Below are 12,869 nucleotides of genomic sequence, written 5' to 3' on the forward strand. Positions count from 1 at the left end.
CCGCCCCAGCACCGCCGTTGGGCAAAATTGGCTGTGCATGAAGGGGGATCAGCCTTCAGCGGCACACTTTCCCCCGTCCATTCCCCTTCCCTCACCGTGTTGAAGTTTTATTTTTGGCTCTTGCAACAAACATTTTACACCTAGTCACTGGAAATTACTGCAAAACAATGTGTGATCCTACAGAATACTGGCCAATCCAAGGAGGCATATATATAAAATGCACGCACCAGTGCTGTATCTGATTGCAGTACAATTAGTTGCATGAGGTTGAGCGCCCTATTGCCAAGATGGGAGGGAGGGATGTTAATATGTTCTAGAGGCGCTTGGAACCCTCATGTACTACATTGCTATTGATAAAGCCGGAGAGTGGAATTATGTACCATGCTGTTAATGGAAACCCAACACAGGGGTTATTTCTCTGATTAATATTTGCCTAGAGTATATCTACACTAGGACTTTTGTCAGTATAACTGCTATCACTGAAGGATGCAAAAAATCCCGCACCCCCTGAGCAACATAAGTGACACTGACAAGCACTATTTCAGTGGAAGATGCTCTTACGCTGAGATAGCTACACTGGTGATTGGCGGTATTTTATGTTTACAGGAGAGCCTTCTGCTATTGACATAGAATAGCTACACGAACAGTCTCGCATCAGTACAGCTGTGCTGCTGCAAGCTCACTAGTGTAGCTATAGCCTTAGTTGCACTAGTTAGATCTTACATTTCTCTAATGTCAGTCAGCCCTCACACAGCCACTTACAAAAATGTCCTGAGATTGTGAGCTTGCTCAGACAGAATGCCTTTGAAAGTCTGTAGGAGTTTATTCAGTCCTTAAGCAGGTAAAGGACTAAGCCTTTCTTTTTCCCAATCTTTGTGGAAGCATATATTATGGAAGGTTAAAAGGTAACAACAAACTGGACTTGGCAAATTTATTTAAAACTTGCTCACTACCCTAGTGGTGCTACAAGAAAACTCTGTGGAAGATCAGTAGTTTCAGGCTGGATGAGTTGGCCTGTAAAGAATGTGATTTAAAAATTAAGGTTAGATAAGTAGATCTTCCTGAAAGGAAGACTATACCAACAACAACAAAAAGACAACAACGTTCACTAAAAAAATAAAATAATTTAATCTGTACCCTTCTCTGAAACCAGCCTGAAACTCAGATTCTGTGGGGTAGTGGTCCTTTGACAAACAATACATTCCTAGACAGTGGTAAATTACCTACTATTGAGGCTTTTTAAGATTGACTACTAAGCTATGAAATGAAACAATAGGAAGAATAAAGATATTTCTGAATTAAGGGGGAAAATATTCTACAACACTGTAGGGAAAACGCCAATGTGTATAGGCTAGTAGCCATTCATAGTACACCTGGCTGGATTTTCATGTTCAGGGACAAAGAATATTTGCGTATGTTAGCTGATTGTACTTCTGATAGATTGGCATTTAAAGTGCAATTTATCTATATTTTTTTTAATTAAAGACTCTTACTTGTCCAGGAACAGTGTTACACTTTTTTCTAACTAGTGTCATGTGACACTGTTGTAATTTGTGGTAAATGCTGACTCTTTAATGGCAACTCTTGTATGTAAGTAGTTTGACCATCAAAGAAAAATGTTAAAACTTCCTGTCCAAACATTAAAATAATGTTTGAGACTTGTGTCAAGGTATAGACATTGGTTTATTTATAGCCATAGAATGCATAGTGTGTGTATAAGTAAGAACATCTTGGATAGTAAATTAAAAAGCTGTGTAAATGGAAACTTGTTCTTTATGCATGTGCCATATACTTTTATAGTACAACCATTACAAGTAAGAACTTTTTCTGCCAAAGGAATCCTGGGACATGTGTGATTTCTCCAGTTGGATATACAGTAACATTTTGGCATCCATTCCTTAAGAAACTGCGTGCTGGAAGTCAGTGTAAGCAAAGTTGTCCCCTTCACTGGGCCTCTTTTCCCTTTTCCTTAAACAGTTGGCAGAGTTAGTCGGTTCCTCTAGGATGGGTGTGAATTACCACTGTGCTGTGCTAATACACAGAGTAGCAGCGTTTACAGATTATACAACTCAAAAATCATTTGAGAACTGCTTAATGCACAGGACTAAAACACTGCTTTCAATTAACAAACATTATTTAAAAACAAATTGAAGCAGACTTTCATCTGACAGGATGTGTGTGGTTTTGGTAAGACATCCATCTAAGCACATGATGCTTGGTAAGCAGTGGAGCCTTGGTTATGATTCACCGGAGAGAAACATGGGAAAGGATGTCTGTTTTTAAGCACTGGGGAAAAGGACTGAAGATGTATAATTGTAGTAAAATTATACCAGAAAGCAGCTACATTTCAGGGTGAGAGTGCTCTCTTTTACTACCTATTCTGTCACTGAAATTTATGCACACAGGGCCAGATTCTCAACTTGGGTATATCAGAGCTGCTATATTGATGTTAGCTGAGGGTTTGGCCCATAATGATTTGGTAAGGAGTGGAGAAGCTGTACTGGATAAATCTAAACAAGAATAGAGCAGTTTTCCAAAACATAATTTAAATGGGAGTAAAAAACATAACTACAATATTCACTTAAATACTGTTTTCACCTAAGTTATTAAAATCATTTTCATATTATTAATACAAACATTGCTTGTACACAACTAGTTCCCGTTTAACATGCTTCTGCTAAACTTTGCAACTAAAATGAAATTCAAGCTTTCCAAATTTTGAAACAACTTTGAGTTACCAGTAATGAGAGTGATATCAAGCCCCTCTTTTCTTTCTAGTCTCATAACTGGAAGCATTTTCAATTGCACAAATACATCATCAGTGCAAAATATATGTATACACAAGATGAACCTCTCTAATCCAGCACCCAGGGGACCTGACTGATGCTGAACCAGAGAATTTGCTGAACTACAGGAGGTCAGTATTATCTAGCAACATTACCAACGCTTTCACTGCTTATTGGGCTCTTAAAAGTAAATTAGAGCTAAACATGCTAGACCACAGATGTTGCTGGACCAGAGTGTGCCGGACTAGAGAGGTTCAATCTGTATTAATGTGAAGGAGCTTAATGTACCCTGTACTAATATCAATAAATCTAATCTTGTATTCAGATCAAGTATGTGAACAGTCATACCAATGGAATCTAAGGAATCTATACATTTAGGGTTTTTCAGGGTGTTTTTTTTTTTTACCAGAGGTTTAATTTAAAGTTGCTAAAACTTATTGCTAATAAGAGCTGAAGAAACCTTTGTGTGTGAAGATTAGGAATTGTGTCATGATTAACCCTAAAGAGAAAAAACAATATTTCCAAAGACAGTAAAACAAGAGAGTTGTGAGTACAACCACCAGTGATAATTTAGGGGGTACTGATTTCTGTAAAGGAGATAAAAGGAGCACTGAATAAGATTAAGAATGGTAAGGCAGCTGGCAAAGATGAGAACTGTTTGTTAAGACAAGCAGTTGGAACTATTGACATAAATTAATTTTAAATATTATATTTATTATGTGTTTGCTGGTATCCCGCTAGGATACTAGAAGACTGAAGAATGGGATTGATTGGGCGGAAGGGAAAGGGTGATGCAAATGACTGAAACAGGGTATCAATGTCTTAAGTTAGGTTCTGGAAGAGCTTTGGGAAGCCAACGGTGAGGTGCCAAGAGGAAATAAAATAAACCTGGCATTAGAAAGTGAAGCAATATGTGCACTGGGACAGGAATGTGAAAGAATGAAAAACGAAGGGCATAATTGCTAGGTAACAGACATTGAACTTGCAAAAGCATTTTACTTGCTTCCATGGGAGCTGGTGTTTAGTGTATTGACATGGATGAGGTGAGGGCTGCAAGAAGCAGAGATGGTTGAGGAACTGCATCGAGGGTTGAGAGCTAAGATGGTAGGCACCATACCGTACATGGACTTTGGGGTAACAATGGCATTGTGACAAAGCAGAGTGCTCAGTTAGCTTCTCTTCATACTTGTTATGGAATTAATTGTAGGGGAAGTGAGCCTGTGGAGAGGCAAAGAAACAAATGTATTCTGACAGTCTGGCCCTGACTAACAGAAAAGAGGAATTGGTAAATATGATATCAAAATGAACATCTATGCTTTTAAAGCCCGAGGTGAAAAGCAGACACAAAGAAAATGGAAGTTATGCAAATATAGAAGGTGGTAGAAGTCTTGTTGATCGAAGTTTAAGGAAAGAAGCTGTATCAGAAGCAAGACTTTGCTTGGGAAGTACTCTTAAGGGCCTTCGGAGAGCAATCTGGAGAATTGAAATTGAGCATGACTAGCAGTGAAAAAGGTGGCAGGAGTACTTTTGGACTGGAAAGTAAATAACTGAATGGAAAAGTGTACTCTGCATGTGTTTGTCTTTGCTCTGTAGTTGCGAAACGGATTTAAAAAAGATGGAAGAAAAGAAGATTCAGTTAGCAGAAAATAATACACAGAGGAGAATGGCAGGCAAAAAGAGGGCAAAGAGCATGCACATGGGAGAAATTGAGGTAGAAAGACAAACTCCAGATGCTCAGTGATAGGCTGGTGAGCACTCATTTGAGGTGGGCTGGATGTATATGAGGATGGCAGAAGAATGAGCAAGAATGAAAACATAGGAGGAAGAAAACAGAAAGAAAGGACATGAAAGACCAAAAGGTATGGTAGAAAGACTTTGCCAAGAGACATCTGAGTGGAAATAGACTGGCACTCCAACATCTATCAGCCTCTTCGACGGCCCAGAAGAAGCAGTGAAGAATCATGGGCATCTCTGATCCCAAGAAAAAAGGATCCCAAGTAAAACTAGAAGTAGCAAATATGTCTCATTGTTGTCAGTACTGGATAGATTTCCATGTGCATTATTTAAGAAAAGGATTTTTAACTATAATACAGCCTCTGCCCATAGGGGGTCATCCTCGCAGTGGGCTCACAGAGGGACATGAGTCTTGGCTTTCCTCTCTGGCTGGATATCCCATTATTCTCAGGCCCAGTCTCCAGGCTGCTATTTCTTGTGCTTCACTCTCCCAACACCCCATTCCCTACATATCCTTCTTGGCAGCAAGGCTCATTCTGGTTGGAGCTATGCTACCAATTTCTCACCATTTACAGCTGTACGTTACCTCTTCTGCAAGAAGAGCAGAAGAAATGGAGCTGGTGCAGCTGCTTAAAAGAGTAGAATTTAACTCATGCAGAATTTTCCTATGGAAATTGTGTAGGGTTCTTACCCAAATAAAGCAGATGTTCTCACCTTTCCTGTTTCTCCCCCAGGCCTGTGGGGGCCTACATTCTCATCAGAGGGAGAGATAATGCCCTTTTGGTTTTGCTCGCCTCACAGATTAGAATGGAATTTTCCTCTACTTGCCCTCCAAGCCTGCAGCCAACTGTACGTTACATCTGGCCCAGTTCTTCTGTTGGAATCCTATGTAAATTCTATGTAACCATATAGACAGGAAATTATATAAATTCTATACATTAGATGTTTGGGTTGAAACTTGATATAAATAAATAGAAATATATATGCTGTTTGAGTCGCATGTAAATATATGGAAAAACCTGGCATTTGTGTAAATTTCCCATAACTTGTCTAGCTTTGCCTTTTTTGATCAGCACGTACAATCTTCGGGCATTGAAATTGCAACCATAGGACAAAGTATGAACCTACAGTTCTATTTTCACAGCAGAAACAGCTCTTCGCGGTGAAGAGACTTCTACCTTTTGATAATTGATGTGTGTCTTCATTACACGAAAAATAAAATCTGAGAGAGAATGTTGTATTTTCTTTAGCCGGTGAAAATCTGAATTTATCAGCAGGAAGAATTTTTTTTTTTACCAAGCAATGCTAATGCTTTAAACTAGGGCTACGCAACACACAGCCCGCGAGCTGCATGCGGCCCACAGCCTGTCGGTTTACGGCCCACAGTGCAGTTTGAATTTACATGTATCCTGCGAGTGGGCGCCAAAGCAAAAAAAGTAGTCAATATAATCATCTCCTGTTGATATGCATTTTAGTAGTTAAATTCCTGGACTCTCATTTCTCATTAAAAGTATGGGTGACATTTTATTGATATCAGCAGAACTGACTTAAATGGTGCCTGTGTATTGTGTAGTCTTGCCTTCATCGTTATATTCATGCAGTCAGTGTGAAAGAAGCTATTTGCATATATATTTGCATGTACATTCAACCACACGTAAGTTGCAGCCCTCAGCATGTGCTGTGAGTATCATCGTGGCCACCGGGGCTTCTGTGATTGAGTAGCCCTGCTTTAAACTGTACCATAGAGTATAGCCTTAACTTGTGATTATACACCCAAGTGTAGCCTTTCTAGTTTGAAGCAGCAGGAAAAATGATCCCTCTTTGTTGGCATATACAGATTTTCCTTAAATTGGAAAATAATGTGAGGCCAAATTCTGCTTACTAAGTGATTTAATGGGCTTAAATGTATTCTTGTGGTTCAGAGAGACTATTTTATGTGAGCAAGACAGTTAGAGGAATAGCTCATAATTTGTATCTCTCTATATAAAAAAGTTTTTCCTGCCAGGCGACAGATTGACATCATCACGCTCTCTGACCATGAAAGCTGCCAGAGAGGCAGGGTTGGTGAATGTAATAAGCACAGCACCCAAGTATGGTATTGATCTGTTTTTAAGACTACTAGGAGGCTGTGCTCACTGAACTCGCCAACCACCCTCTCATGAGGCTCTCACCACTGAAGAGGGCTGGGCTGTGGCCATGCCAGCCCAGGTCCTTTCTCTTTGCTAGCCCGGGCCCTTCTCCCTCCCCTTCCACACCAGCCCAAGACCCCCTTCTCATTTCTTCTCTCCCCTCCAACCAACCTGGGCCCCTTCTCTCCCCCCTCTTCCCCCCCAGTCCGCCCTCTGCCCAGCACCAGCCTGGGCCCTTTCTCTGTCTCCCAACAGTAACACACACACACGCCCCAGCTGCAGTAAACACCAGGTCCAGCTGTAACGCTTGGGGCCGGGGAGACGCAGGGATGCCTGCCCGCCCCGTGTGGGACGTAGTGTGGCACAGGTAGTGTCATGTGCATGCGGCGCTCCCAGGCACTGCAGCCTGCTGTGGTGGGGAAAGCAGCGGTGCAGAGAGTGCTGTCCCGACATCTCCCCCATGCGGTCCTGCCTGCACTGCTCACCACCCCAGCCCCACTCGCAGAGCCCAGGGCCGCTCATTGGCCTGCTGGAAGCAGAAGAGAAGGAGCAGACAGGCAGTATGGTGGAGGAAGGGGGAGTAGGGACTTGGTTTAAAATAGCAATTCTAAGTGGCAAGAGGAAGCAGTGAGGTCGGGCTTGAGCTGGGAAAAGGAAGAGGCAGGCGAGACAGGGTGCGGTGATGATGTCATTGTCGTCCCGCAATCAATTTTTTTTTTTAATATATAGAGAGATGATTTTGTGTAATGATTCATTTCCCAGGTTTAAATTATTACATTGATTTTTGAACCAAAAACCTCCTTGAATAGAAACTTTCTATAAGATTCATTGCTTACACTTTTCAGAGGTAAGAAAAGCTTATAGCTTGTTTATGTTGTGCATTCAGTGGTCAGTTTTCAAGAGCAGTTTTGCTGTACCTTTAAATATGGAAACTGCTGGGCTTCCCATCTAGGGTACGTCTACACTACATGGCTCCATTGACGGAGCCATGTAGATTTGTTTATTGGGCAAAGGGAAATGAGGCGGCAATTTAAATAATCGCCGCTTCATTTAAATTTAAACGGCTGCCGCACTGAGCCGACAAACAGCTAATCAGCTGTTTGTCGGCTCAGCGCGTTAGTCTGAACGCTTCGCAGTCGACATCAAAGCCCTTTGTCGACCGCCCCGGTAAACCTCATCCCACGAGGAATAACAGGGTGGTCGACAGAGGGCTTTGATGTTGACAGCGGAGCGTCCAGACTAGCGCACTGAACCGACAAACAGCTGATCAGTTGTTTGTCGGCTCAGCGCGGCAGCCATTTAAATTTAAGTGAAGCGGCGATTATTGAAACCGCTGCTTCATTTCCCTTTGCCTACAACCCTAATCTACATGGCTCCATCGATGGAGCCATATAGTCTAGACGCAGCCCTAGTGTCTACTCATATCAGTCATTAGCTCAGTATAATATAATATAACTCTTCTTTCTTTAGAATGTGGATATTTCAGACTTCATCTTGTCTTTTGAAATGTTACTAGGCTGGCAAAGGCATGGAGTAAAGCACACAAACAATACATTTCCTAGTGTGTTGTGTCCTGTTCCTATGATGGAATCCCATAAATGTATGGTTAAGAACAGCAATAGCTATCTGTTCCTTTCCACTACATCCACATACAACTCAGAATTGGTGCTGAAATCCTAATATTCTTACCAGAAATCCCATTTTTTCATGGAAAAAGTACAACAGCCCTTTTCAACAAAACTAGGCCTTAGAGCTAATATCTGTCTTCATCATCAATCATAATTAGGTCAGTATAAATACAGAATTTTTTTTTTTAAATCTTTCATTTCCTCATATTTAATGCAGTCATTAAGAAGTGGCCGATTACCCTTCTGCTCCTCTTTCTTTCCCAGTCTGTCCTGTATTTTAAATTACTATATGTTAAATATTCATGTGGCGTAATCATCCATCTTTTAATGGCACATGTGAACAAAAGGTAGCAATGTTTTAAAAAATAGTGTAAATCTAGGTGTAGTTTTGATTCTGGAAGATAGGGAAACATATGCCTCAAAACAGAGTTATTGAATACAGGCAGTCCCCGAGTTACGCAGATCCGACTTGTGTCGGATCCGCAGTTACGAACGGGGATTTTCTCGCCCCGGAGGACTGGAGCGGCGGGACGCCTGGTCCCGCCACCCGCCTCCTCCGGGGCGAGAAAAGCTGCTCCCCGTCTCCCTGGTCTGCTGGGGGAGCCAGCAGACCAGGGAGACGGGGAGCAAAGCGGCGGAGGACCTGGGCCGGATCCGCGGCGCTGATCTGGAAGTGCCGCGGGTCCGGCCCGGGTCCTCCGCCGCTTTGCTCAGCGTCTCCCTGGTCTGCTGGGGGGGGACGCAGCTAGTGCCCCCCCCCCCAGCAGACCAGGGAGACGTGGAGCAAAGCCCGGGGCCTGTGGTAGAGCAGGTGGGGCGCTGCAGGTTGGTCCCGCAGCACCGCTCCTTGGAGCTACTGGACCAACCCGGCAGCACCCCAGCTGCTCTGCCCCAGGAGTCCTGATTCAGCCGCTGCTGATCAGTTTCAGGACGCTGAATCAGCTGCTGAATCAGGACGCCTGGGGCAGAGCAGCTGGGGTGCTGCTGGGTTGGTCCAGTAGCGCCGAGGAGCGGCCGCGCTACTGGACCAACCCAGCAGCACCCGAGCTGCTCTGCCCCAGGCGTCCCCAAGTCAGCCGCTGCTGAAACTGACCAGAGGCTGACTACAGGAAGCCCAAGGCAGAGTTGCTCTGCCCCGGGCTTCCTGGAATCAGCTGCTGATCAGTTTCAGCAGCAGCTGACTTGGGGACGCCTGGGGTTCTTAAGTTGAATCTGTATGTAAGTGGGAACTGGTGTCCAGATTCAGCCGCTGCTGAAACTGATCAGTTTCAACAGCGGCTGAATCTGGACACCAGTTCCGACTTACATACAGATTCAACTTAAGAACAAACCTACAGTCCCTATCTTGTACGTAACCCGGGGACTGCCTGTACTAGTATAAAATTAAAATATAAAAACCCCTTTGTAAAAATAGTTAAAAGGATAAGTCAAATAAAGATGGCTAAATTGTGTTACATTTATGTAAACTTTGCAATTTTATTTCTATTAGTTTTTATGTAAGAAGGATGACTAAATTGTTATTAGCAGGCCTTAGGATTCCCTATTTGCATCTGTTTATAATTGTGACATTTTAACTGACTTTCTCAATTGTTAGCTTCCCTTTTCCTGCAAGCTCTAACAATACCAGGTGCAGTGGCTTCTTGTACTGGTCAGTTGTTTCAGTATTGAGTAGTATTGCTGACATCTTGATGTTGGCATAATCTCACTATAATGGTAAAAAGCTATTCTCTCTCTTGCAGCCCAAACCCTAGAGACATACCGAAATTTTTGCAAAGCCTCTCTTTACATGTTATTTTGTTTTGATGGGGTAATAAAACATGGTGTATTGATTTATTTAACAAGTATCCATATTGAGTATGTGACAGCCTTATTCCAGAAGGTCTGCTTTTGCTCTAAGTTTTTCTTCTGATTTTTCATAAAGCCACTTTTCTCTTCCAACTCTGTCGTTCATCCTCGATATGAGCTTGATGTTCCAGAACTACAGTATGGGACTCTTGATAAAGTTTTACCTTTGAAATCCTGATTTTTCCAGAATGCCAAACAAACAAATGCTTATGTGGATGTGTGATTATATCCTACTGCATGTTCTGACTCACCAAGTTGAAAGAACAGTTCTCTCCTTTATGTAATTTCCATTTTAATGGTTTGTCTGTTTAGCAGCCTCCCTCAGTGAAATCTCCAATATACATCTATTAAGCAAAAAAAGATAGAAAATCTTTTATTTAAAGTGCAATAAATGGTCTTAATGACATAAGTGAATCTTTTGATGAGATTGTTCACCAGTTGGTTGTGATTAATTCACAAGAGCAATTCCCATGAAGACTAAAGAAACTTGGTGAAAGAAAATATAACCATTTGAGACAGAAGTAAACACTGGTTTTCTCTCTAAGTATTCTTTGTTTCAATAATTTCATTGCTTTCAGTGGAGTCACTTCTGATGATCATTGGGTTGCCCAATGGTACAGCTACACTTTGGCAGCATGAAAAGTACAGACACTGTATAGCCAGCTAACACAGGCATAAATATTGTAGTGTGGATGGCAATGCTTAGGTGAGGAAAATGCCCTTTATACCTGAATCCCCAGGACATATATTATACATGGCTCTCTACAGACTCAACCAGTTCCGCCCAATGTCTATGCTATTCTTTTTAGTCACATAGGGTACATCTAGACTACCGCGTTTTGTCGACAAAACTTCCGTCGACAAAGAGCGTCCAGACACATTGAGTTCTGTCGACAAAGCAAGCTGCTTTGTCGACAGAACTCCGTAGTCTGGACGCAACGTTACAGGCAATAACACCTTCTGTCGACAGAGTTCTGTCGACAGAAGGTGTTATGCCTCGTAAAATGAGGTATACCAGCGTCGACAAAACTGCTGAGTTCTGTCGACGTTATGTCGACAGAACTCAGCGGTAGTGTAGACGCTGGTATAGTTTTGTCGACAAAAGTCCACTTTTGTTGACAAAACTAGGTAGTCTAGACACACCCATTGTCTCCTGCTGCCAGAGGGGGAGAGGAAGGTAGGGTAGGCTTTATAGGATTCTAAATTGGAAGGTTTCTGTCTTTACGTATGATGAGTGGACAGAACATGGCTCGATTATTAAAGCATTAATTAAGTATCAGGATATCTAGTGGGAAATGACACACTGTATCTCCTAACATAGTTTGAAAGCATAAGTCACTCGGTAAATAAAAGTGTATGTTTTACAGGAGATGATGGGCTAAGACAGGTGATGGGTTGATCTATTTTATACCTTATTCCCAAGAATTGAGCAGCACATATTTCTTGGTGTTTTTGAAAAGACCTCTATCTTGCAAATGTCATTTCAGTTATACAGAAGAGCAGCGTTTTATTATATGGTTTTATGAACTAGCGGTTTACACAATAATCGACTGCCTTTTTCTATGTAAACTTCTAGAAACAAGACTGCCAATGGAGATTATCGAAAAGAGCACAGAGACAGGAGTCGCAGTCCAATAGAGCGGGCTGCTGCCCCAACAATGAGCCTTCATGCCAATCATATGTATGCCTCAATCCCAAGCTTGACCATGGATCAACCTCTAGCACTGACCAAAAATAGCATGGATGCAACAAGAACAGTCAGTATCACGCCTACGCTGACCTCTGTGGAACGGCAGCAGGTACTTGTCTTCTAGATTGATAAGACTCTGGGTTGTTCTTGGAAACTTTGCTGCACACACAGTGATGTCTTTACACATATAAGGAGAGTATGTTATGAATTATGATGGGTAGGCAACAATACTTTTCAAGCAAACCATGGTTTGGTTTGGTTTGTTTCACATTTTACAATTGTGTGTTTTGTGAAAGAAAGCGCCTGGCTGTTTGACTGCAAACGGCTTTCCTAAGCTCTCTCCCACAGGTTATGTTTTGCAGGGCTGGTGACAGACTTCGCCGGGCCCTGGGCAAGGTGGGGGGGCTGGCCTAAGGACAAACCTCCCTCCCTCCCCGCCCCAGCACTGCCCAGCCTATACCGCAAAGATTTAAAAGACTGGGCTTCTGCTGTGGGGGCGATGGCCTGAAATCCTGGGCCTGTTTAAATTGTCGGATCCCAGGGCAGCTGCCCTCTTTGCCTCCTTCCCACACTGGCAGCCCTGATGGTTTGTAACTGTGTATGTTTGAATTAGAGATGCAACCGCACTGAGAAATCTGTTTCACTCCGTTCAGATAATGGGAGGGGTTGGGGGGGGGAGAGGAAGGTTCCTAAATAGCCCCTGGGGGAATAACTGCTGCAGCTCAAAGTGCAATGGGCATTCAGCTTTCTTTGAGGGCACCTTTGAAAATCACCGTACTGGAAATGCCTCTGTCTCCATAATGGCTTCATTTTCTATCCCAGCCCACATAAAGGAGAAGTGGTGAGGCAAGCAGTGGCACACGCTCACACAAGCATGGAATATTGGTCCTTTTTTTTGTCCTCTGCCATCTTCGAAGCAACATGTGCTTCTTTTAAAGAATCCCAGCATTGCGAAGAGAGGTTGTTTTTCATGTATTTTACATAATAATCTCTCTTCTCTGAATCAAAGCCACTGTCACTCCAACACCACAGTCCTCACAAGTGGAATAGAGGGAAT

General features: G+C 42.7%; 1 protein-coding gene across 3 annotated transcripts in view; it reads left to right on the forward strand.

The window, feature by feature from the left end:
- VGLL4 (vestigial like family member 4) overlaps positions 1 to 12,869 on the forward strand; it is a 155,785-nt gene that overhangs the window by 133,423 nt on the left and 9,493 nt on the right. For all 3 annotated transcript variants that reach the window (XM_075939633.2, XM_006117609.4, XM_006117611.5), the window contains one exon: positions 11,699 to 11,921. In XM_075939633.2, coding sequence (XP_075795748.1) covers positions 11,699 to 11,921 — 223 coding nt within the window. The remainder of the gene's footprint in view (positions 1 to 11,698; positions 11,922 to 12,869) is intronic.

Source organism: Pelodiscus sinensis, chromosome 11, assembly GCF_052426305.1.
Source record: "Pelodiscus sinensis isolate ZL-2025 chromosome 11, ASM5242630v1, whole genome shotgun sequence".
NCBI lineage: Eukaryota > Metazoa > Chordata > Testudines > Trionychidae > Pelodiscus > Pelodiscus sinensis.